This window comes from Candoia aspera, chromosome 14 (assembly GCF_035149785.1).
Source record: "Candoia aspera isolate rCanAsp1 chromosome 14, rCanAsp1.hap2, whole genome shotgun sequence".
Lineage (NCBI taxonomy): Eukaryota > Metazoa > Chordata > Lepidosauria > Squamata > Boidae > Candoia > Candoia aspera.
This window is the reverse complement of record NC_086166.1, coordinates 18502662-18529429: the sequence shown is the minus strand read 5'-3', so window position 1 is coordinate 18529429 and position 26768 is coordinate 18502662. Positions and strand designations below refer to the sequence as shown.

Below are 26768 nucleotides of genomic sequence, written 5' to 3'. Positions count from 1 at the left end.
TTGGGCCATCTGAATGCTTCATTCAAGACTAAAATAAGATCCAAACCATGGAAAATGTTGGTGCTTTTATTTGATCCTGGACTTTGTTACTGCATTCCACAGGGCACCCAGGGATCCATGCTGTTTGTTGTTCCTTAGGGAATGCTCATGCTAGAAGCCACTTTCACACACGGACCCTTCCGCAGAATACATCATTTAAAGAAAGTGGCCTGGAATAGAACATTTTGTGAGGATAAGCTTTTCACTCAGTCAGCAGCACGCAGAAGTCACCACCAAGCTCCCTAAACAAATTTATTGTCAGTCTGTGAAAACTCTCACAAGAATCCCACCTTTGAGATTTTTGTTTGTTTATATATTATAGAGCTTTTCCTGCAAATGCCAAAAGAAAAAGAATGGCATGCACAGAAACCCTACAGAGGCCTGCAAAGCTCAGACAGGCTATTTTCTCTGCAGTCTTCTTGCAGGACATCCCACCTGGTAAACATATACTTAAACTAGATTTATTATTGCCTTGTGAGGAAAACAACCAGCAGAGCCCAGAGAAAAGGAGCATTTTTGTACAGGCACATCACTCTGTTCAGAGTAACAAATAGCAACACACGTGTTGATCTTTTTTAAACACCATGAAAAACATGTCATTACTTATAAAATATTCTGTAAACAACACACTCTACATTTTTGTACCCAGGAAGAGCAACACTGCCAGCAGATCCTCTGCTTAACGTTCGGGAACCCCATTCCTTTCTAGCTCTGCCCGCAGAAATTTTGTGGGAAAGCCATTGGGTTTTCTCATCCTCCCTATAGTAGCTTCATTTCCGGTTAAAGATCCAGCTTCTCTCACTTTTCTAGGCCACATTTTTATCAGGGCCTAATACTGTTTGTAGCACATAATCAGCATCATATCATTCCACCGAAAGAATGCCTGTACATCAAACGCACCTGAATAGGAAGCAAATGCAGGTGACGTTCAGTCCTCCCTGTGACCAAGAACCTTAAGGCCTGGGGTGCTGAGGGTTCAGACCGAGTAAAGCAGCTGTTCATAACACTTTTTACATTTAACCACAAAGCATGATTTACATATCTGGATTCGTAAAGCCAAAATTAATCACACTCTATTAGGCTTGGCCCAATATGGCACTGCAGGCATGCTGTAGTGAATGGGTGGCTTTACAGCAACAGCTGAAATGGCTGCTGGCCGTGAGCATGAAACGAACTTCCTGCCAGGGTGGGGGGGGGGATCCTCAGACTGCCAACCCCAGGGAAGGTCTTATGCTGCTGCAGGGGCATCTACAGGCTGGTGCTGGCGGGATGCTTGGTCTAACCAAACTAGGGGGGTCTTCATGTCAATTTACATCAGCACAGCAAAGGGTCCTCGGGATATAATTGCACATATAAATGTCTTTGCTTTGGGATTTCGGGATTCCATGAAGTGTCCTCAGAGACAAAGCCCATGAAAGAGAACTGGCACAAGGCATGGACTCCACTCTGCAAGGTTGTCTGCACTGTCACCTATTCGTGAGGGTGGCAGGTGCCTGCCTCTTCTCCTGGCTCCTACACCGGGGGGGCCACTGAATTCCCACAGCATGGTGAAACAAAAGACCCAGAGCTTCAAAACAGAATTAAGGCAAAATCCATCATCAGGGCCCTGTGACTGTAAGGAGATTCACACCAACAAAATGTGTTTTTAAAACATCATTCTGCCACCAAGCAAACTTGCAGCAGAACTTTGCATATAATCGCATCCAGATATGACTGTATCAAATATTTTTCCATATTCCAAGAAGGATGGGTCAGTCGCCTAAAATATGCCATTGTTGCCACTGGCTTTTATTATCATCAGTTCGGTTTCCATCTTGCCTTTCCCCCCAAAGGGCACCATCTGGCCCCTTCTGAGCTCCATCAACCCGCGGGATGTAGTCCGTCTATGATTCCATCTCCAGGGGCATCCATGGGCGTCGAAAAAGTCTACAGCGCAGCTGCAACTGCACAAAGTCCTGCTCGTTTTTTACATGCGCTGCTTGTACAATGTTTATAACAAAGGGGTTGGGCTTTACTCAGCAACCATGAAACAGCCAAGACAGAATTCTTCATACAAGTCTTCCCTTTTTCCTATGGACTGTAAAAATACGTATTGTGCAGATTCATTATTTCATTTTCTCACTGATCCTCCTCGATCTTGACGCCATTCCCAAGTGTGGAGCCACAGCAGCATCAAGAGTGTCTGCCGTGGCTGGCAGAGCCCAAGGCTATGCGAAGTAGGCCCAGAGGAAGACCCCCGCACTCATGCACAGGAGCAAGTTGATGTTGAGGATGTGTTTCACCAGGGGAGCTTCGTCGATTGAAGCCCTGGCCGCTGCCCCTACTTTGGCTTCAGCCGTCGTCCCAGGCGTCTGTGCGTCTCTGCTCTCCATCCCACAGACCCACAAAAACACGCCCATTAATTTAGACCTCGTCTTCTCCTTCTGCTTCTTGTCCAAAGGACCTACAGGTGAGACAATCAGCAGTGAGAACTCCACGAGGAACCCAAAACGTCCCTCTTTCAAAATTTGGCATTCGCTGGCATATTCTGGGTGCTCTTACAACACAATACAGCTGGGATGGGAAACTGCCCATAACACCAAGGCTGCCAGGGTGAACAGGAGCAACAGAAAACACTCGTTTTTCAGAAGTCTTTGGAGGAGGGCTGCTCCCCACTACCTGCTCTGCCCCCCAACATGTATTCTACTGCTTCTTACCTCAACTAACTTATCATCTCCTGAGAGAAAGACCCAGACCGCTTTCTGTTCTCAAGGAAATGCCACCTGTTACAACATCTCTTTGATAGTTCATAAGCGGATACAACACTGATAACTAACATTCTGGAATCATTACAGAAGATTGAGACCCAGGGTTGGTGAAATGGTGAAGGTACCAGGCTAGAAACCCGGAGACCATGAGCTCTAGTCCTGCCTTAGGCACAAAGCCAGCTGGGTGTCCTTGGGCCAGACGCTTTCTCTCAGCCCTGGGAAGGAGGCAATGGCAAACCACTTCCGAAAAACCTGGCCAAGGAAACTGCAGGGACCAGCCCAGGCAGTCGCCAGGAGTCAGCACTGACTCAAAGGCATCAAAAAAAAAAAAGCAGCCGATCCCAGAATCTGTCATTCTAGATGTTAAATCTCAGATTAGTAGATTTAATTTCCTAATTTAACTTTTACATATTTACAAAAGGTTTGTGAGGCCCCACACCATTTGTAAGGGATCTCCTGGACTTTGCCAAGGATCACCTCTAGGGGCCACTACAAGACAGTGAAATTTCCCTTCCTCTCCTCAAGAGCTCCGTTTTGAGGAGCTGGCCCTCCGATCCTAACCCTGGGGATTTCTGAACATTGATGTAGGGCTTCTAATATTAATGTACAATTTTCAACCTCTTTGCAGCTGTTGAGAGGGCATCCGAGATTTTGTAGCCCAAATGTGGGATGCTTAGAAGAGCTTTGGAGCCAAGGACGTACTTTGCCCCCAGAAAGTTGCATCTCAGCATCCCTTCAAACAGTGGAAGTGACCCTCCCCCATCTGAAAGTTTGGAGGCCAAGCAAACCAGCTGTGGGTTGCCGTAGGGGATTCTGCTCTGCCCAGCCTTATTTCAAATGTCCTTCTGGTTTCCTGATTCCTGTACACTTGAAAACCCACCAGTCTGAGTCTGGGGGCACAAGCTCGCCTGATCAAGCCTGCCTGGGGGGTGGGAGGCAGGAAACATATTTGAGCCTTCCCCTTTTCACTGCCTGTCAGGAACATTTTCTCTGCAATAGTTTTTCTCGTACCTTTCATTTTGGAGAATGGGGGGGCACAATGCTAAAATAACTTGGGACTGATACTTCAACCGATCGGTTTTGCTGCCCTGAATAAAAAGCATGGCTCCCCTTGATCAGTTCAAATACTGGAGCATACTTTAGACTGGGGGCCACATCCAGCAAGGCACTCTGGCCAGTTGCCCTCTGCTACGGAGGTCTGTCACTTCGAACAACGAGGTCAACGTAGAGTTCCTCCGCAGCAGCACTATTCGCACACATCCAGTTAAAGATTCGGTCACTGTCCCAGACGGGTCTCTTACCTGGACTGCTTCTGCAAGAGTTTTCGGGGTCATCAGTGATTTCCAGCTGCCCTAGAGAAGGACCACCCTCATGGATCCCTTTGACCGGAATGGATAAGGGGCAGCTAGATGCAATGGCAGCATGGTTCTTTCTTGGGGCATCCTTGCGGGTGAACCATGTAAGACGGCTGACCTGTTTGGACAAAAAATAGCGCTCAAGAGAACGGCTTTCTTTCACTGACCCCAAGTCATTCCCTGTGCAGAGGGCAACACAGGCTGAGTCCAGGGCATCCCCATGACGCTGTGCAGCTTCTGGCGATCGTGGAAAGACAAGCCATTTAACTCGGCAAGTCATTCAGCTCAACTCCTGCTCCAAAGGATATGCTGCACCAACAGTTTTACAGGACTAACCAGAGAAGGTGGTTTCCCATTGTCAGCAACTGGGTTTGGTGCTCCACCATTGACTTGCCAGTCCAAGCACAGAGCCTTCAGGGACACTCCTGTGGCAGCGCGGACGTCTGGTGTGGGTTGGATGGTGAGGCAAGGAGCGCAAAAGGTGAGTGGGGAAGAGCCCTACGGTTATGCACAGCTCAGCTAAAACTGAGAAAATTTAAAAGTTCTGCATAATCCCTGGCCTCTGCTAAAACAGGTGTCCATGGGACTAGCAAGTTTGCAGATTTCTCATGGATGCACTGTATTTTTTACCTCTCTATAGAAACACCCATCCCTCAACCGTGAGATTTCTCTGGAACAAGGCATCGCTGTTCAATAGGCAATTCAGGCAGTCTCCTGTTTCTGGTATTTAATGATGCTTGAGGCTGTGCGGCTCGGTTCAGAGGAAAGTCAAGGAAAAATATTCCTATCAAAACAGGCGTTTGTTCTATACACCTGGCTGCAACTGTAGGTCAAACCCTTCCTGACTAATTTTACCCCAGGTGGTCAGATCCCTCTAAGCAGGGCATTCCAAATGAGAGCGAAAAGGGCCAAACCCTTTAGATGTGCATACCATTTCCTCTGGGGGGGGCTCCGTCAAGAGGCTGACAGCCACCACCACGATCAGAGTGACCACCCCCAGGATCATGGAGAAGTAGAGGTAGTGAACGTATTTCACCACAGCTGGCCGGGCATCTGGCTCCCCACACCTGGGCTGCATGTAGACAAAGTCCAAAGCCATCCGGATCAGGCCCATGGCCATCCCAACCAAAAGACCACAGAATGCCCCCTGAAGGAAAAAAGAACAGGAACCATGTTGGGTTAAAAGAAAAGAACTCTGCCCCAGAACCAGCTGCCCTCTATTTTAGAACCACGAGCGTTTACAGGCTGCCCAAAAGTGCTTGAGCGGGAGCTACCTTCTCGTTTGTTCGCCTCCAAAAACATCCCAGGATGAACACCACAGCCACGGGGGGCTGCAGGTAAGAGCTGATGGTCTGGATGTAGATGAAGAGCTGCCCCCCCTGGCTCGCTTGCACGAGCGGAATCCACAAAATTGAAATGACCACAAGGAGCAGGACAAAGACCCTGTATTGAGAAGGAAGGCCTGGTCACTTTGTTTTAATCAAGCTGGGGGTGAGCGGATGGGGGTGGGGTGAATGGAGGGCTTCTCGTCAGAAGCTTCAGAACTCAGAGGTGGGCTGAGCGTGCTCTGAAAATGGTTGGGAAGAAGTGCCTTGGAGCACAACCCTCCTCTGCTAAACAATCCTGAGCTTTTTCAGGCTTCTGGGTGAGTGTGAGGGAAAGCTGCCACCGCTTTAAAGAGCCCGCTCATTAATGCTGAGGCACCCATTGAAGCACTGCCCTGCAGAAGCCAGAAGAAGACCCAACTCCTCGGATTACCACCCTGGAGGCCGAAGCGCTTCCTTCAAAAAGATCTTCAGAGCAGGCTCAGCCCTTACAGAAGGACTCACTCAGTCATTTATTTGGCTACCGCTTACCTCCTAAGAGTAGAGTACTCCTGGGACTCTTGCTAGATGTGCACCATGGGTTGGGAAGTCTTACCTGCCAACAACCATGAGCTCCCATTCTGAAGACAGAGGTCGAAGATGTCGCCAAAGGTCCATCGTGAAAATGGTGCTTGCGCTGTTGAAGATTGAAGTCAAAGAGGACATCAGCGCCGCAATCATGACTGACATCATAAGCCCTCTTAGTCCTGGAAGCAAAAAGAGAGGCTGCTGTGAGCCTGGATGAGAACGTTCCTTACATGGAGCAGAGCCACCAGGGTCCCACCCAGGACCCCAAAAGACTCAGAAGGTTCTTGCTATCTGCTAAGTGATAGCTTGCATCCAACTCCAGGAAAAAAGAATAAAATCAGGAACTGTTTCATTTGAAAAAGCGGGAAAAAAAATCCAGTTACTTGTCACTGACATACAGAATCCCAGAATTGAAAGCTATTCCATCCGGTCCTAAACAGCAAGTCTCTCATTTGCTCACCATGATGGCATATATGGTGCCCTGCTGCCCCTTCCAAGGCTGTGAGGGTCTGTCTGTTAAACACATGAGAGATTGTGGAGTCCTGGGTGCTCTCTGAGCTTGGCTGTTTGCTTGCAGACATTTCATTACCTGACTAGGTAACATCATCAGTGCGAGAGAGTGTGGGGTTCACAACACATGGACAGACTCAACCATAGTTTCAACTGGGAAACTGTGAGCATCCCATGCTAAGCTAAATCCAAAAACCCCAGAGAATTCCTGGAAGCTGGGCATTCAGACAAATCAGCCATCAACAGACACATAGAGATAAACCACATTTACACACCATTCAAAAGAGGCAATAAAAAAGCTAAGAAGGAAACAAAAAGACCGGAACGCATCCTCTCCAGCAGGCTACACCCAGATAAGCAGGGATTAACACCAGACAAACAATCAAGCAGAAAACAATACCCTAATCAAGGAATACCAAGGAGAAAACCACCCCCCACCAACACTGGCAGGGCAAGCTACTGCATAGAAACGGGGAGCAAACCCCACCTTCACCAGCACTGGGGATGTTACCTAGTGCCTACCTACCTCTTGACATTCTTGACCATATCCTACGGACACTCTTGTTTTGGCCCTTAGTTCTTTGTGAGATTGGGAAAATTCAGGCTATATATATTGAGTAACTATCTAAGAATACATGCTCCAACCTTCATCTTCGAGTCATACTTTTTTTTCTTTTCAATCTTTTAAAAAAATTACTACAACAATAAAAAACTAATACAAACTAGAAAAAAGAAAAAAGAAGAAATAAACGGTGCAGAAAAGAAAATAGAAAATAAAGAAAAAAATAAGAATATAGTAAAGAAAAAGAAAAGAAATATAGAAAGAAGTGACTTCCCCCTTCATCACAAGTATAAACAGTATTACTAACTTATCACCTTCTCTTAAAACACAACAAATGATCTCTTTTTCCCATATCCCATCTCTTATCTACAAACAAATCCTTAAAAACCTCATCATTTCAGTCCTGATCAACAAAAGTCCATTATGGGTTACTAGAGATAACATATCTATTTTAACCTTGATCAAATAAACCAACATTATATTCCTTCCTTTTACTTTTAACAATCTTGAACTTTAGTTTTTTAAATAGTGTCATAGAACTTGATTTCTTTTCATTTTTTCTTTGTCCCTTCTCATAAAATTCTTCAAAGCTTTAACAAGCCTCTTTTGTAAAGCTGATATAGGAAGATTATCCAGGTCACTCTCTTGGTTTGTTATTTGTATATCTCTTTTAATTATAAAGACATCAGCCGGTTTCTTTTGTATGTGCAGGGTAGCATCTTTTTCCATATCATTCTTGTAGCCTGGCATTTTTACATCCACTTTCAGATTAGTCTCAATCTTGTCAGGTAAAACTTGCTCCTGTTCCACAGCATCTTTTAAACACAGACTATCTATAGAGGCTTAAAATTAACTTTTGGGTCCATTGTTCAAAAATACCCTTCAATATGTCAAATGTTAGATTATTTTGCTCCATTCTGTATTAGTAAATCAAATTTAAGTGTTCTTCTTCTTTAACTGCAATCTTTAGTTCCTTCTAGTTCCCCTTGTGTTCAACCTTCCTATCATGGTTTTCACTTTCATGGGGATGCACATGAACTTTCACCACCTCCTAAACGTCGTCAGGGCCTCCTACAGTGGCTATTGATGCTAAACAAAGCCTGCAACTGAAGAAGCTAAGAAACAGTCACTTGCCCAAGGACCCCAGCAGTTCATGGATGAGACAATTCTTGATTGATCACTCACATTTTAAAACTTATTAACATACATTCCCACAAACTAATAGTCCCCCAGGCTCATAGTACAAAGATCTAGAATTACAGCATGAGAGCCGAGGTGAGCATCAGCTCTGAGAGCACTTCTGCCTTTGAGTGACAACATATCAGAACTAAAGCGAATAAACAGTAGGGTTGACATCACTGATTCCTGTCCCATTCAAACCCATGCCGGTTAATTCACCTCCCTTCCATTTCAGGTGTGAAGTTCAATTTTTAAAATAATGGGGGGTGGAAGCCCTCTCTCACTGTCTCCTCATTAGGAAGGAAGGTAAGCAAATGGCATCCATTAGATGCAACTGATCACCATCTTCCTGCCTAAAAACTAGAAAAGAAGGAACGCTCCCTTTTTCAAGAAAGGGAGCTGAAGAAAGGCACCCACGGTACCCCTTCTCCTACCTCATTCTCTCTCTTTTCGGGTACAGGGTCCCCATCCCTAACCCAATTTGCCACGGATTTTCCAGCTGCTGCTGACTTTTCTGCACAGGGCTGACTTATCCATCAGACACAATAGGCACAGTAAATAATAAATAAAGAAATAAAGAAATGGTTTTTCTCATATCAGAAAGAATAAAATGAAGTGATTTATTTTCATGCCTTTTATTTATTTAATTTTATTTATTTAATTTTTATCCCTTTATTATTTTTATAAATAACTCAAGGTGGGGAACATACCTAACGCTCCTTCCTCCTCCTCCTATATTCCCCACAACCCTGTGAGGTGGGCTGGGCTGAGAGGGAGTGACTGGAAAAACAGGCAAGAACACACGGAGTTTGAACATCAAAGCAAAGATCTTATTTGTAACCGACAGGTGTATACTAAAATTTAGTAACTTTCTTGATACACATCAGAAAACTGGTGACTAATATTATTTCAGACTAATGCCTATATTATTTACTATTCCCTATTTCTCTGTAAAAATACAAAGACAATACTGAAAATCACATGAAACATAATTTTAAATACCACCATTTTTATGGAGGGAGAGGCCCACGAAGGCAAAAGTCCCTGGGCTCACAAGAGCCATATTGCAGCTCTCCCTGTCAGCCACATCCCTATTTGGGTCGATGAGAAGTCCCTTACCTAGTGGCAGAAGTTCAATGACAAGTTTGGGGTACGCGATATCAGAACATCCAGATGGATTGCCACAGATCTCTGTACAGGATTTGGGATCAGCACAGGCCACTAGATCTGCAACCAGGTGTAACAAAAAAGCATTACGAGGGGTGGGAGGAAGGCTGGACAACTTGAAAACTTTAAAAATTGATTAGAAAGCAGATTTGGGGCTGCCATTTGGAGACCAGAGTGGAAAGGACCGCCGAGGGCTGGCGCCTGCAGGAGGGGAGTCTGGGAGCCCCAACCTTCTTCTTCTGGAAGCCCTCTGGGTCTTCGCAGCCCAGACCATCCTGGGGTAGAGACTGGTAGTTCCTGCTGTTACCGCCTATCTCCTGAGAAGAATCTCACCTGCATTCTACTCTCTAACCCCTGTGGGTGTGAAAATCAGAGTTCTTACATCCTGAACTGCCTTTGTGGTGGTTAGAAGAGCAAAATGCAAATGCTGAAATAATTTCTATACAGCCAACTCCTGGCTACCTGTGATATCTAGAAGATTCAGACCTTCTCCCTTAGGAGATAGACCAATTTCAAAGGGGATAAACAAAATCAAAGTTCACTTCTAAAAATGTAAAACCTCTTTTTATCTGCAAATATTAAAACATTCCATACTGAAGGAATGAAATACCAAACCACCCAGGTCACGGGATGCAGCAGGTACAACTGAGTGAACACAGCCTGAAGGATGAATGACTGCTAAGGTTTAAAGAAACTTGGGCAGAGAATTAAAAACATGAAATAAATGAGGCTTAACTACTGCACAGAAAACAAAAACCATAAACATAGTACAAATTCCTGGCTACATGTTTTATTTATTTCTACAGGAAGAGCAGTTGTCTGAAGCAAACCGTTCCTCTACTTCAATTACCTGGGCTTGCCTTTGACCTAGGATTCCAAACTTTAATCACAGACTGAGAAGAACTCAGGTACAGCATCCTGTGCTTTTCCCAGTCTCACTCCATGGCCTCTGATGGACTTCTTCTGCCATCCTTTGCTTTAAATCAACCAACCATTTCTATAACCATTTCTATAACCAGCAGAGGGAGGGACTGTGATCACTCTGAACATGCTCAAGGGCAGCTCTCTCTGCTGGGGGTGTGTATTGGCAGTCAGCCCAAGTTGCTGGCAGGCAAGCTGCATTCATACTTAACTTTGCCATCTCTTGCAAGTCCTCCTCAGGAGCACCAAGGCCTGGTTCTCCACAGTGGCCAGGTTCCCATTTCACTCTAAGATGCCATATGGATTTTTTGTTTTTGAGATAGCTTTTCCTATGAACCCAGTCAAATGCAATTTTTCCAGGGAATTATGGTTAAGCAAACCATAGCTTAATGTGTGAACCCAACTGAGTGACCACATTTGCACATCATGCTTAGTCAAATTGGATAATTTGCTTAATCATAGTCTATTAAAAAAACCCACAATTGCCTGAGTTCATTCAGCACAATAAATTATACAGATTACGAAGAACCCAGGTCGAGTTCACATGGTATCTTAAGCAGAAATAAGCAATCCACATAGCTAGTTTTGAATGTTGTGTGAACCTAGAGAGGGACCATAATCACCAATAGTTAAATAAGCAATGAACGCAAAAAGGCCAACATTCCTTTGTTATAATAAAACAAGACAGGATAACTATCGCAACTGTGTGCAGAGGAAAAGAGAGGGGTTCACTGCCAGAACAAATACTTCTATATTTTAAAAAATCATATAGAAAAGAAGAATTTGAGTTTTTTGTGAATTACACTTTCATTCATATGCTGATTTGGCTTGGTTTTAGGCAAGCCTGGATGAACCCAGGAAGAAATAGTCGGAGAAGACAGGCCTTATTCTAGGAAGCTAACCTGGAAAGAGAATGCGACTGATCATGCCAGGCAAAACCATCATGAAGAGAGGCAGGATTTTCAGATAGGAGGCCAACAGCGCACCACCTTTGGCATGAGAAAGAGACTTTGCCGCGAGAGACCTTTGAACAATGACCTTCAAATGAAAAAGAGATGCATCAATTTCTCCTTCCTTGCCTAGAACATCCTCCCACACCACACCAACTTTAAAGTCCAGGCAGAGGGGTCTGCAGAGTGTGGTCAAAAAAGGTCAAGATGGTGGCCACAATGATGCAGTCAAAGCTTTGCCTGTTTTTCACGTGCTTTGACTTTTTTGACCATACCCTGTGGACACCTCTGAATCTGGAGCCTTGAAGGTAGATGCAGATGTATCCAAATGTCAGCCCAACAAAGTAGACCAGACTAAGAAACCAATGCCATTTGGATCAGGATACCTTTATTGTAAACCTACAGGAACAGAGCCTTGCAAGTCTGAATGTGCTTCCCCCTCCCTCCCTTTATCTTTGTGTGGATTGGGGGGGCTTGTCTGAGAAATTTTCTCAAGTTATCTCCTTGGCCTGGGCTCAGCCCCGCGTATCTGACTTGGCAGCAGCCCTTCCTCTTGTCCTTCGCGGCCGCTCCCTCTGCCCTCTACCTGAAATAGGTGGCAGTTATTGAGATGCACATGTGCGCGCTCCTTCCTGAAGGTGGGCTGCGTTGGCCTCGACTGTGGGAGTCCTGGATTAAAATCTCTGCATAGCCAGGAAAAGGGGAGGGGTGTCACCTGCATGGCTGCTGCTCATTCAGAGCACCCACTAAGGATGGATCATGGTCCGGAGCCAACAATAGGAGTATGCATGTATGTATGTATCTATGTATGTATTTACCAAATTTATATAGCCGCCCATCTCGCAAAATGTGACTCTGGGCGGCTTACAAACATGTATCAAGATTATTACCATGATAGCGTATAAAGATGTGGGCGGACGACAGTGTTGTTCCCATTATGCCAGATATTTCAACTGCCACACTTCAGAAGTTCTGTAAACTTTCTCAAGCACACGCCCCTGCTACTAATTAAAGCAGCCACGTCTTTTCTCGCCCCCCCCCTGCGTGAATCCCGCTATGAGTTGCTCCCTTAAAGCAACAGTACCTCTTCCTGGCCCATGGCAGCGATTTCTCTTCCTCTAAGCCAGAAGGCAAGTGCAGCTAATAAGACGAATTACCTGGTCTGTGCACCAGTACCACAGGGATGGGATGGTCATTCCAACTAGGACTCCTGGCCAGGGAAAGTCGGACGTGACAGGGTCCCGGAATATGTGGAACGCATCCTCTCTTGGCAAGCCACAGCTGGTGTTCCCATTATGGCTGCTTGCAATGGCTTTGAAGTATCTGTTCTTCAGGTCTTCAAGGCCTCCAACTTTGGCAAAGCCTAGAAAGGTCGGAATGGACCAGGTCAGCCGCCCCCTGCAGACTCCAAAGGAAAGGCAATTCTGAAGGCCCTCCGCAAGGTACTCACTGAAGCCCATCAGACTGAGCGCACCAGCCAACATGATGACCGTCTGCAGGGTGTCCGTGTAGATCACTGCTGCCAGGCCACCTGCAGAAAGGAGCAAGTGCCAGAGTGGGGCCCAACTTGTGCCAAAAACTGTCTCTGGACAAGCACCAGAAACCTAAAGGAAACCAAACTTCCCAGACACCGAAAGTTCATTTTATACCTGTCAGAAGGCCGTTGCTTTAATTCAGCTACGACTGAGGTGTTGGGGATTTCTCTGAAGGCTCCTTGTTTGTATTTTTAATGAGAACCCCAAGCCAAGAATACCACACACTTGATTATTTGCACAAGTACTAGCCCATATTTGATTTTGCTATTTTTAAAATAGCAAGACTTCCCAAACAGGGAAGACGTGCCAATTGGAAAGCAGTTCTGGACCGTGGAAAGTGAAGGAACAATTTCATTGCCCTCTGCATAGAGTGGACGCGGGGCGGGGGGACAATTTTTGCAGGACCTGTGTCAGCTGTCAGTGGGAACCTGATTTCACTCTTGCTCTCATTTTAAAACGACCTTTGAGGGATTGGGGAGCAGAAGTGGTTGGCAGCCTGGCAGGTTAGGAGCCCTTGCCCGTCTCCTCAAGCCAGTCAGGGGTCTAGCAACAGATCATGCCTGGCCTTTCACTCGCCTTCACCATGTAGTTTAATTTTCTGTGTTTTTGTGTTACTTGTTAACAAACTGTTCCCTGGCAGTACACAAAAGTATGCAGCTGAACACCAAGTCTTTTTAACTTTTTAAATAGTTAAAAGAAGGAAACTTTCAGGACATCAGTTATCTGAAGAGTTCAAAGCAAAGGAAGATGAAAACTGGTGATATTTTCTAAAGAAAGCCAGAACAGAATAATCCTTTTTTTTTTTTTGGAAATTTCAATCTGTTCCTGTCATGAGTAAGGACAGTTCCTGCTCTGTAGGTGACCCAGAAGTTATTCCAGATATGTTGATATTTTCTTTCTTGAAAAGCATGTTTGTGCATCCAAGTTATTTTTATAAAACATGCAACATGAGTAATATTTTGTGTTGTTTTTCATTCAGTCGCTTCCGACTCTTCGTGACTTCATGGACCAGCCCACGCCAGAGCTTCCTGTCGGTCGTCAACACCCCCAGCTGCCCCAGGGACGAGTCTGTCACCTCTAGAATATCATCCATCCACCTTGCCCTTGGTCGGCCCCTCTTCCTTTTGCCCTCCACTCTCCCCGGCATCAGCATCTTCTCCAGGCTGTCCTGTCTTCTCATTATGTGGCCAATATTTTACATAGTTGTAAATGCTACCCCTTCACTATGTTTCTGAGCTGGCAGTTGGGCTGCAGACCATGGGCAAAATGAGCTTTGCGAAAAAGCAACAAATGTCAGAAAGTTCCTGAAGCCCACAGAAGAACCAATGGTCATGAGGCAGAATTTAACCAACGTTCCAGTATATTAAGGGAATCACCTAATCACATGCTACATATTGATCAGGTAAACTCCACATGTGACTAAGTTTTCTAAAGGTGCATGCTCTCCCTCCACATGCATCAGTCAAGCCTCAACCGCCTGAAGCTAGGTGATAGGACAGCCACACGACCATTCCCCTAAACTCCCTCCAGGTGACTCCTGGTTCTGAAATAACTGCAGAAGACCCACTTCTACCCTTGTGGGGTTAAAACCTACCTGCCACAGTGTAGATTGCAGTGATTATCAGCAAACCAATGACTGCTATGTAGAGATCCCAGTGCAGGGCCTGTTGGATGAAGAGAGCCCCAGCATACATGTCAACCTAGAGGAGAGAGAAATGAGTAATATCTAAACCTCAATGACCATCTCACCAGGGCCGGCCCAAATTAGAAGGGAGCTGGCCAAATGCTGTGCTGTATTCCCTAAACCAGGGTTTCTCAGTCAGGGTTCTGTGGTACCCTCGGGTTCCGCGAGAGGTCACTAGGGGTTCCCTGGGAGATCACAATTTATTTAAAAAATTATTTCCAATTTGAGCAACTTCACATTAAAGAGGTAAGCATCATCCTCCCCACCAAATGTCACCCGCCACTGGGGTAATACCCAATAGCTGCTCTCCTAACATGGGCCAGAGAGGAAGTGGATTCTGACAGATGACCAGACAGCTGGATTTAGCCATCTCTCAAGACACCCTCCAGGTTTTGCTCATCAAAGAGGGAGGCCTTTTGCTGCACAATGCAGCCTCCCCCTGTGCACCTGCCAGTCAGGCTGCTCTTAAGCCAGAGTGTGTGGCTCTTCTGAGCACCCCTTTCAGAGCATGAGTGTTGGACGTGCATTAGGTGCCTCTATCGGCTACCACATCAGGCAATTTTTAAACACGTGTTTATGCTCTTCTGAAAAGCAGTAAGCCTGTGTTTAAAAGGCCCCCAGCTGCCAGGTGTTGGTGGCGGGGGCACTGGATCTGCACAGCCTCCCCAGCTGTTCGTTGAGCTAATCTCTCCTCAAAGCCAGATGCCTGTCGGCCAACTGACCACACCACTGGCAGAATGATTGAGTATGCCAGATTTTATCCGTGGCAAAAAATGTTTTGGATAAAAGGCAAACAGTAATGGAACAGCAAAGGATGACTTAAGGATGGCTTATTTGAAGGCTGGAGCTCAGGTGAAGACAGTATCATGAAGCTCGATGGTGAACCGAGGTTGCCCTAGAATGGCTGGAGGGATCTCGCATTTGATTTCAGACCGGGCTAGTCACACAGAAGTATTTTTTCTCAGCCTTCATACTGCAGCGTTGGCAACAAGAACACTTAAGTATCTGTGGGCCTTGTCTCCATCCTTCTCATCACTTCAAAACTAGGTAGTGCCCCACCCCAAAGGAAAATTGTGGCATCTGGTCATGCCCTAAGAACTCGATGAGGAAGAATTAGCCTAGGGCTTAGAGTCTAAATAATTATTCTTCTCAATCCTTGTCTAAAAGGATACTGGGTCTGACCTTTGTTTCAAGCCCAATAATTATTAATTGCACGGTCAATATTGGAACTATTGATTGGGATTTCCTCCTCCTCTCTTTCTGCTTCACTGTGGCTGTACCAGATTATAAGGCTAAATGTCTAAACATACGTAACATTTGAAGAGATTAAACCATTTATGTTAAGCTGTTACTAACTCTGAAAGAATTGATCGCCACTGTTACCAGAACTAAAACATATTTCGATACTGTTGCTCCTTAGTCTATTTATATACTGATGCATTTAGAAGTGGCTTAAGCATTTGCACCTTTTCTTCTTTTACATCACAACTAACATAGATTTACACAGAAAGTAAAGAACATTTGTTGAGATTCCTTAGCCCATGAGTTCCAAACAAAATATTACAAGAAAAAACTTTCACTTATTCAGTGTCCAATTATTTCCAAGCTGGACCTAAGAATGTGTGTGGGTGTGATTGAATGGTACAAAACTGGCACAAAATATTGCCATCATTTGGATGAACAGAGCAACGCTGGATGTTTTTTAGATGTTTCCTTTGAACTTGATTAGAAATCTCTTAAACCCTTAACTGTGGATTACAAAAGGTAGCCACAGTGAAGTAAAGCAGCAGAACAGAACACTATTTATGGACATGTCGGCTACCCACTTTGGAGGGGAGGTGAACAATACACAGGCTTGATCAAACAGAACTGGTCAGAAGTAATTCAAAACTTTGGCACAGGTTTTGGGTGAACGTAACAACCCTGGTTTTGTAGGTAAAACTCTTCTGCCATCAGAGAGTAACCCAGCCATCCTCTTGCAATGGGTTTGCAGTTGTTTCCTCCAAAGCTCAGTTTGAAACATCTGCAACCCCTTAACTATCAGGGAATAAAACCTGGACTTGGTAGTACAAAACTTTGTACATTCTGGGCAGAAACGAAACGTTGCAATTCATAGCTAACCCAGCTGAAGTAGCATCTTTCTCTTGGGACCAGGTGCCATCGGTCGTTAATAAATGACTGGAGCAAAAGCGCAGCCAGTTACTCATTAAAGGTGAGCAGTCAGAAGAGTAAATGACTAAACGAGAGGGATAAGTCATCTTCTGTGCCTGCTTGTCCACACACTTGTCCCATCAGTGTGGGCATTTCCATTACACCTCTATCTGGAGCATAGGTTTGCAAATAGGAACAGAAGAAACAGATGGAAACCAACACTAGAAAATCAGCAACAAACAAATTAGATAAGGAGGGAGATTCTGGACGCAGGCCTACTTAGTTAGACACGCAGCCAAAGATTAAAAGCTTTAACTCCAACACTTTGTGACTACATTTTTAAGCAACAAATTTTTTTACTCATTAACATTTGTTTTCTTGAGTAATGGTTGCCTGATGCCACACAAGCTAACAAAAGTAATGGATGTGAACTACAAACAAAATCTTAGATGAAATATTGTATCCTTAGAGTTTCTCCGGTGTAATGTCTGCGGGATGGTTTTTGGAAGCCTTCCAGAAAACAGCTTTCAGTGGAAATGTTATGAGCAAATCTGCCCCCTCTGCAAACTTTCAGGAATGGATCCACGGCCCAAATCCTAGATTCCTTTCGCATCCTGATCAGGGACACGACTCTGGAAGACTTGCGGCAAGAGGACATTTCCAGATATAAAAAATCTGAAGGGTCACTTTGTCAAGGGATGTTCTAGGCCAGTATGCCATGGGCTTGTTTCTGGTGTGCCACGAGATTTTTGCCTTATTTCCTATATTCTAAGTATATAACTTAATAAAAACTGTATAACCTCCTCTTGAACCATGTCTTACACGTTTAAAAATATGTATGTATGATTAATAATTTCCTGGTGTGCCACAGAACTACCGCTATATTCAGCATTGCGCTGTGGATTCAAAAAGGTTGAGAACCACTGATCTGGGCCTAGTATGCACTGTGTCAAAGCCACAAGGCAGGCAGCCAAAAATCTTCTCCCCTAAATTGATCTAGCACTGGGGGTATCACCCAGCAGCCTCCAGGGTTCTAGACAAGCTAAGGGCCATACTCAGAATCATTCCTTCTAGGGATGTGCTGCATTTCGCATCCAAGGCCAAAATGGGGCTTTCGAGCAGGGGTGGGCGTGTGATCCCAGGGAAATTCATGTTTGAGTTAAAGAGGTGCCAACAGGACACCCACACGCACAACCAAGTGCCTGGTTGCAGCCAGTGGGTGTTTTGTTAACTCACATGGGCGTTCCCTGGGATAGTGTGGCTGCAGAGTGAACTGAGGAAGACACGCGCCTTCGAAAAGAAGCTACCAACGGATGCGGCTTCCGCACCCACAGTGGCTCTGAGCACCTTCTAGGCTTCGGATCCCAAACACAGCACTTCCCTAGTTCCCTCCTGTGTCCATTGGTTTGTCACTCTACCGTGGTCATAATACAAGAGAAACATCAAAATCACTTATTAAGCCTATGTTGACCTACTCTTTCCAAGCCAATTCTGTTCTGTCTCCTCTTGTCTCCTTACTTACTGAAATTTTGGTGAATATATAGATAAACAAGTAGAGAATTGCAAGGAAGATCTGTATCCTTTTGCCACCAAACCGTCTCTGTAGATACTCTGGCATGGTTGTAACCTGGAAAGGACGAGAAGGATGGAGGGTCTTTGTGAAAGAAAAGCTCTGATCTGCTGGGGATTGTTTGAGTTTATGCAAAACAGTCTGTGATATGGATTGCTTCGCAGCCCTCACCCTTCGCCTCTTGGATTTGCCACTGCCCAGGACCAGAAGCCCCCACTCGCCCCTGCTTGGGTTGGCAATTGTTTTCAATGTCTTGTGAGCTGCCCAGAGTCACTCTGGCAAGTGGGTGGCCAGAGATGTTGATTAAAATAGATAGATAGATAGATAGATAGATAGATAGATAGATAGATAGATAGATAGATAGATAGATAGAATAATAGCCTTGACTGACCACCAGGGGCCTCCTGGAGCCCTGGAAAAGAGACAGGGAGTCTGGTTAAAAGTATGCTTTGGGCACATGCCAAGTAGTTTTCCTCTGCCACTGAAGATGCCAACCACTGCTCCCCCACCCCCCCAGCCGCAAAGTAGCTTGCAGAAAATACAGTCCTCCTATGAACTCCACAATCAAGGGTTTTTATTTATGGAACAAGACTGCTTGCATTCCCTTGTAAAATTATGGGATGGCCAAATGCACCCCTAAACTGGGGTGCATAATCAGCAACTCTCAAATGAATTCAAATAAGGGACTAAATGATGGGAGAGAAGACTCTGCCTCTGTTTGACATCCCTCCTCACCCTAAGATCGTTTGCTATCTGTAGGAAAACCGAAGTACCTATTTCTCCTCCTTGCACACTAGCATCTAGGGTTAGGCTTAGGCTTAGGCTTAGGTTTAGGCTTAGGCTTAGGCTTAGGCTTAGGTTTAGGTTTAGGCTTAGGCTTAGGCTTAGGCTTAGGCTTAGGCTTAGGCTTAGGCTTAGGCTTAGGCTTAGGCTTAGGCTTAGCATAGCTGGCTGGGGAATTCTGGGAACTGAACTCGATGCAGCTTAAAGTTGCCAAGTGGAGAAACACTGCTCTGGGCCATCATGAAGTGATTCTAACAATACAAAGGCCAAATCCATGCAGATGCTTTGCCAGGGTCCCCTCCCCTCCTGAAGCCAGCAGGCGATCTTGCTGCTCCCCCCCCCCCGCCCATGTGCCATTACAGCACACTCGGAAGGTGTCCATGCAGCATCACCATCCACAGGGCTTCAAGGAACAGCTTTCCAACCACCAGCTGGGCTTGGTGGTCCCCCCACCTCATGCCAGCCTTTTCCAAGTGGCCCAGTGCTCTGATGGCTCTGTGTCCTGCAGTTCTTTTCTTTTTCTTTTCTTTTCGTTTTCTTTCCCATTGCCCATTGGCCAATTAACCTTTTTTTAAAATCAAAACTACAGCCAGTTTGGTCTAGTGGTTAAGGCAACGGGCTAGAAACCAGGAGGCGGTGAGTTCTAGTCCCACCTTAGTTTCCCTCAGCCCACCCCACCCCACAGGGTTGTTGTTGTGGGGAAAATAGAAGGAGGAAGGAGTGTTAGGTATGTTCGCCGCCTTGAGTTATTTATAAAAATAATAAAGGTGGGATATAAAATAAATAAATAAAATAAATAAATATAGGCCGACAGCTTGACTGTTTGACCTAATGCCACTAGGTGACAGCCAAGAGTCAAAGTTTGGATATCTCTGGGCTGCCATCTAGCAGTTGCCTGGATCTGGGCAGCCAAGGGGCAGCCAGCGGCCAGCTGGAAACTGCCCTAAGGGCAAAGCAGGAGGAGAGGGAGCCAGGATGCAGGCAGGGGCCACTGGCCAGGGAGGTCCCTGCCACGCATGCCACAGAACTTCAGGCACTGAGCACTGAGGAGTGGGAGAAGAGGTGAGTGATGGAAACCAGCAGAACCAGACCTTCAGTACCAACTGTGGCATGTCAGGCCAGCTCCAAAGGGGCCACGTTGCCTGCATGCAGCATCCTGTGGGATAAGTGGGATAAGAGGGGCCGGAGCCCCTTAGGCCACCTTGGGAGCCTCAAAAGATGCTCAGATATAGGGGGAGGCCAGCAGACGCGTGCTCAGGAAACGGTGGGGAACCGTCCTCGCAGCAGGGCCAGGAGGCTGCGTGGGCTTGCTCTGGGGGTTTGGTTTCAAGAAGGGAAGGACATTTCTAACTCCTTTGAATGGGAGGAAAGTCCCAGAGGCGCTTCCACACTGCCAGTTTGCCCACGATCCTTCTCAAACTGAGGGCAAGAGCAGAAGAAAGGGCAGCTGCTTCATCGGGTGCCATCAAGGAGGACACAAAGGCTCGCCTATCCACAGAGCTTCTGTGGGGGCAGAGGAGGGCCTTCTGGAGGCCAAGTGACTCACCCCGGCTGCAACGTAGATCGGAAGGAACAGCCACGCCAGCACCAAGACACAGAACATGCCCTACAAGAGACCACAGGGCGTTAGGAAGAAGGGAGCCCCCTCCCCCAAAAACCTGCTGATCTACAGAGGCGCCTCGGAGCACAATCTGGCGGTGGGACAAAACCCGAGGGGTTTACATGAGCAAATCCAGATTACATTTGGCGGGTCTAGCGGTATCCTTCTGGCAGCCACCGCCAACCAATCTGCGGCATTTTAGCAGACTTTGAAAAGGAAACACTCACTTAGCGGAGTGTGAAAAGCTAAACGGTGATGCAACTGACTTGCCAAACTAGGGCCCTGCTGCAGACAGTCCTCCCCCACCCCCACCGGTCCAGGCTCTCTAGGTGGTGACCGAGTCCCTGATGAAGGTCCGACATTCGCACCTTCTACCCCACAACCATATGGGGCTGTGCAGTTATAATCCTGCTCTGGGACCCAGAAACAAACTGGAGGGTGGTACCCCTGGTGCACTGCAAAGCAGCTGCCCCACAGGCAGGGCTTTTTTTGCCCCCCTCCCCTGGCACGGCTGCTATTTAATACCCCTTGCTCCAAAACAAGCGGATGCCAGGAGGGGGGCAGCCTGGCATTACCAAGGCCCAAGTAGATGAACCAATGTGGGGGCGGTTCTCTGTGTGGACAGTCCACCAGCACATCTCAAGGACTGCCCAAAGGGTTCCTGCCGCTCACAGAAAGGGAGGCTCCCAATCTGGCCGTGTGGCGGCTTGGAGGGCTTGCCGTTAGCGAATGTCCTGCTCTCGCCACCCTCCCGCTGCCTTCTAACCTCTTTATCTGAGTGAGCGACGTAAGGTGGGTTTTGAAGGCAAGAGAAAGGATTCACAAGACGCTGTTTCTCCAAAGACTTTGTCCTTTGTGGAGAATCCTCCTCGTAAGCTCCAAGTGCATCTCTCTACTAATCCTTGGGCCGTGGCAGGGATTTGCAGATAGCTCTCCCAAGGTGTAGGCAGGTGGAGGGGAGGGAACACTGGGTGGGGCAGCAGTCTTCTTTCTCTGCTCCAAACTAAAGATGCTATCCAACCCCCACCCCACCCCCTCAAAAATTCTCCTAGTCCTATCCACAAAGCTCCCAGATTCAACCAGACCACGCTAGCCCCATGCCCCACTTCATCTGGGCTCCTGATTCAGCTTTCTGGGAATGCTGATTTCACAACATGAGCATATCTCACAAAGGAAAAGTGGGGCAAAGTTTAAATGTTCCATTTACTTGGGACAGCTTTATATCCCCATGTGCAACCGCTGACCCAGCCCAGAGACTTCCAGCAAGATACCAGAGCTGGAAGGAGGGGAGGGGCAGCCTTCGGACCAAAAGAAGCGGCTCCTTCGCTGACCTCTCTGAACGCCCCTGTGGGAAAGTCTCATCCGTTAATCAGCAGCAGCAGAGCCAGGCCCAGGAGAGAGAGAGATGTGCCCGCAGATTAGGGGCAGACCTTGCCCCCTGCGCCCTGCCCCCCAGCATAAAGAGTGCCATAAAAGTGATACTCACATTCCACTCGTAGGCTGTGGCAGCAATTCCAGATGCCGCACCAGAGCCAGCCAAGCCGATGAAATGCCCACTGCCAACATTACTGGCAAACAGGGAAGCCCCCACCTGTGAAAAGAAGCCAGGAATCAGCTCGGGGGGGGGCGGGGCGGGCGGGGGGGATCTCGGGGTGCTTTCTAGACCTGCCGTGAGTGCAGAGCCTCTCCTGGCAGGGGCATTGCACCAAGTCTGCTCAAAGGGCTTCCGGATCCTGTGTCCTGGGCTAGGCCCTGCCTCTCCTTTGTGATGCTTCGCTTGACACTGCAGGAAAAGCTGACGCTCTCACAGCTCCTCCTGGTTGTACGGGTTCAGACAATGCATCTGGCAACATGACACTCTCTCAGCAAGAGCAGCCTGCTGGCGAAGAGGTTCTCCCCCAGTTCCCTCAGACTGGGGTCTGGGTGAACCGTCCCATGGAAGGAGGTTCTTTGGGGCTGCAGCCCAGGCCAGTTGGTGCCTTTCAAAGCAGAGGAAACAGAGAACGAAACCACATGTCTGTGTCTTGTATCAAGAGCCAGTTTGCTGTAATGGCTACAGGCACCAGGCTAGAGACTGGGAAACTGGGTGTCCTGGTCCTGCCTCGGGCATGAAGCCGGCTGGTGACTTGGGCCAGCCACTCCCGCTCAGCCCTGGGAAGGAGGAGGCAGTGATGGAAACCCCTTCTGAAAATCTTGCCAAGAAAACCGCAGGGACTAGTTCAGGCAGTGGCCTGGAGTCCAGACTGACTGGGAGGTTCAAAAAAGTTTTATATAATCCCCCTACCCAAATCGCTCTGGAACCAAAGTATTTTATACATGCTGAAATTGGAGATGACATACCGGCCACCAGACCATCTCGCCCCCAGCTAGGAAGTAGCCCTTGACAGTGCTTCGTTTTGTCTTCCACATTGACTGAAATATTAAAAGACAGTGAGTTTATTTGCTGAGAATATGAAAGATTCCATAAACCACAAGGCTCCCCCCGATCAGACAAGCAGAAGCTAATATGAAGCGGGTCCCATTTCACTCTGGGTTAATTCCTGGGGCTTCCTGGGTTGTGATCTTGAAACAGATGCAAAGGAGGAAGAGGGCTCCGCCAGGACAAGGAGGCGCCCGTTTTAAACATTCAGCTGGCAAGTTGGGCATTTCCTACTGTCAGATATCCAGCATTGAGGCAGGTGATTTTGATTCATGGAAAAGGTCCCAGTCAACGAACCAATTTGACTTAGAAATTTGGGCCACGATGGACTACAGAGCAACAGCTGAGAAGATGCTTGGGGTAGGGAGTGGCACCTGGGCATCTTCAGAAGGCAGAGGTTTGCAGGTTTCCCTGGAAGAGAGACAGGGCAGAGTTATTTGGAAGGGACATCCCTTAGAATACATTTGAAGCAGGATACATCCCACTTGGTAGGCTGGTTGTGTGTAACAACGTGCCATTAAGTTGGCAGCGTAGCAGGGCCTGAAGAGAGCAGCCTTGGCCTACTCAGTTGTGCAATCCCATCTGGAGGGAGCCTGGAAGCCACAGCCTGGAGCCATGAAACAATGTGATGATTCGATTGTTTGCTTTGGACAGGCTCTAGGCCAAGGGGCTGGCACTGTGACCTGGCAGAGGGTGCCAGGAGAAAATATAGAGTTCTTGGATTCCATTGAACAAGAGCAGGAATCATGTCTCACAGAACTCTGCAGTCCTGTAAAGTTGAACTACAAGGCTAGTCAGATGATGAATAATGCCACAAAAATTACAAAGCCTCCCTTTCATAGCAGGAGAGGGAGTTGAGGCATGTTTAACAACCATTAATCTCTGCAAACCCTGTGTGTGGGGAGGGAGCGGCAAAGCACTTTGCTTGAAGCAGGATCTGGCCATAGAACTCATGAAGTGGGATACTAATGCATTTACAAGGAGATGCTTTGCTTAATGGGGTAGATCTTATGGAACTTTTCCCAGACAGGGTCACTGTACTTCTAGTAACAAGTTGATCTGCTCTTTATTCTTGGCCTCCTCCAGAAGAGCACCAGCTCGTGTGGTGTGCCCTCCAGAGAAGGAACAAGCCACGGACCCAATCCCTGAGCTGCTACCCAGCTTCTATGGCAAGAAAGGAACCTCAGGTGGGCATCTAGAAGAGGGAGGGACACCCAGGGACACTCGGGCCTCCTGCAGACCCAGATGGCCCCAGAGGAGTTTGGCCCCAGAGCTGGCAGTCAATGTGACAGAAGAGGGAGACTGCTGAACACATGAAGAGCAATCAAATGAATTAATTGACCTAACTGCAACTTAAGATAAACTTAAATTAAATTGCACTTAGGTGTTGTCCTGCCTTGGCCCATCTCTGCTTCTGGAATGTTGCCTCTGGCTAATGTCAAGAACAGCCCCGGAGCAAAAAAACAGGTGTGCTCCCCCAACTGAGGAGCAGGAGCAGAGGCATCTGTGGAGGGGGGTCAAAAACGTCAAGGTGGCAGCCACAGTTGTGCAGTTGCAGCCACCATCCAAGGACGCCGCTGGTTAGGTGGGGAGGGAATGGGGCAAAAAAGGGCCTCCAGGACCGTCTGCCTATGAAAAGGATGGTTTTGCTGCTCTACTCAAGTCCAGGCAGTCAGCCAGGAGTGAACACTGGCCGGAAAGAACACACACACACACACACACCACTGGCCGGAAAGAACACACACACACACACACCCTCAAGGGTAAGTGGTTTCTAGCTGCTGGGCCCTTCTTCGTGTCCCAAGGTTCGACCGGCAGCCCCCCTTTACAGGGCTTTACAGAACCAGCCTCCACAAACACAGTCATCTGCGGGAAAATCCCCGGCTCAGGTGCCTGTGCCACGCCGGGCGGCCTCCCGCCGCGGCCGAGAAAGGCGCAAGGGAAGTGCCCGCCCGCCGGGGAGAGGTTGCCCTGCCTGCCCCGGCTGGGTCTCGAACGGGAGCGTGTGCTTGCTGGCCCGTCCCGATACCGGCTCAGGTTATGAGGCGAAGAAAGGCCGGCCAGACCCTCGGATGGCCCGCCCCCCGCAGCCCCGCGGCTCCCAGGCAGAGCCTCGATTACGTCGGGCAGCCTCCGCGAGAGAGCGCGCCGCCGAGGCACGCAGCCTTTCGGCTCCCCCGGCCGCCGCCCTTACCCACAGCCCCACGGCCAGGACGAAGACGAAGTACAAGACCAGGACAACGATGTCGACGGCCTCCAAGGTCCGCGGGGGGAAGGCGTCCCAGCTGCCCGGGGGGGCGGACGGTGGGCTGGTACCGCCGGGCTCCATCGCCGCTCGCCCTGGCCCGCTGCCCCGCCCGCCCGACGCGCCGATCTGCCGGGAGAAAGAGAGCGAGTCACGGACCGGCCGCTTCGGGGAGAGCAGCCTCCGTCCCGAGCAACGCGGCGGGCCATTTGCCGGGCGCCCTTGCTCCGCGCTCCGGCCCCGCAGGAGTTCTGTTTCTGGGCTGTTGCGGGAGACTGAGGGGATGCAAATGCAAAGGTCGCTTTGTTTGCTTCTGACCGGGTTTATTTGCTTTTCAGTCCAGCAAGAGAAAAAAAATAACTCCAGGAGAACGGGCCTGTTGTTGGCATGTTGAGAGAGAATGCCTCCACTCGGCCAGTTCATTCCCCTGGAGCTCAGTTATGCTCTACCAAATGTAATCCGTAGATCGAAGCTGTGCAACCGGGGCAAATGCTGCCGTAGCTGCAAGGAAGCCTAGAAACTCATCTGCCCCGTCTTGACGAGCAACCAAAGAGCTGTCGCTTTCCTAAGTTAGTCAAGTCATCAGGGGTTGGCTTTTTATTTATTTTTATTTTATCAAACTTTACCACCGCCCATCTCCCTCCCAAGGAGGGACTCTGGGCGGTTTACAGTAAAAATGAAGTTAAAATCAGAAGTTACAAATACAATAAATACACCAAAATAAAATACAATGGAGTCCAGATGGCTGAGAGTCCTTATCAGTCCGTGAGTGTAATGGGTCCATCAAAAATCACTCGAGGGCTCTAGCCATCCCCAGGTGTGGCTATTCCCCCTCCCATTCCAAGCCTGCCTACAAAACCAGGTCTTTAACCTTTTTTGAAAGTCCAGGAGCAAGGGGCCTTGTCTCACCTCTGGGGGAAGGATGTCCCAAAGGGCGGGAGCTACTGCAGAGAAGGGACGCTTCCGAGACCCTGCCAGATGAAACTTGTTTATAGATGGGGTCCGTAATGTGCCCTCCCTGCATGACCAGATGAGGCGGTCGATGTAATAGGGATGAGACGGTCCCTCAGATATCCTGGTCCCATGCCATGTAGGGCCTTAAAGGTGATGACCAACACCTTAAACTGGACACGGAAGCAGACTGGAACCCAGTGCAGCTCACGCAGCAAAGGTGCGACATGTGCAAACCTGGGGACACCCAAGATTGCCCGCGCGGCCACATTCTGGACCAGCTGTAGCTTCTGGATACTCTTCAAGGGTAGTCCCATGTAGACCACATTGCAGTACTCTATACGGGAGATGACCAGGGCATGAGTGACCATTCAAAGGGCCTCTCACGCCAGGAAGGGGCGTAACTGGCGCACAACATGAAGTTGAGCAAAGGCCCTCCTGGCCACGACTGCCACCTGCTCTTTGAGCAGGAGCTGTGAGTCCAGGAGGACCCCCAAGTTACGCACCG

General features: G+C 47.9%; 1 protein-coding gene across 1 annotated transcript; it reads right to left on the bottom strand.

Moving 5' to 3' along the window:
* Positions 1–1679: 1679 nt before the first annotated feature.
* Positions 1680–25535, bottom strand: SLC5A11 (solute carrier family 5 member 11). The gene is made up of 15 exons (XM_063315015.1): positions 25259–25535; positions 22986–23057; positions 22132–22236; positions 20592–20651; positions 18215–18319; positions 14452–14557; positions 12773–12853; positions 12480–12685; positions 11275–11410; positions 9404–9511; positions 6062–6212; positions 5416–5584; positions 5073–5288; positions 4088–4259; positions 1680–2482 (listed from the first exon to the last, which is right to left on the bottom strand). The coding sequence occupies exons 1-15, from the start codon at positions 25391–25393 to the stop codon at positions 2247–2249; spliced, it is 2058 nt and encodes a 685-aa protein (XP_063171085.1). The 5' UTR covers positions 25394–25535; the 3' UTR covers positions 1680–2246.
* Positions 25536–26768: the final 1233 nt, after the last annotated feature.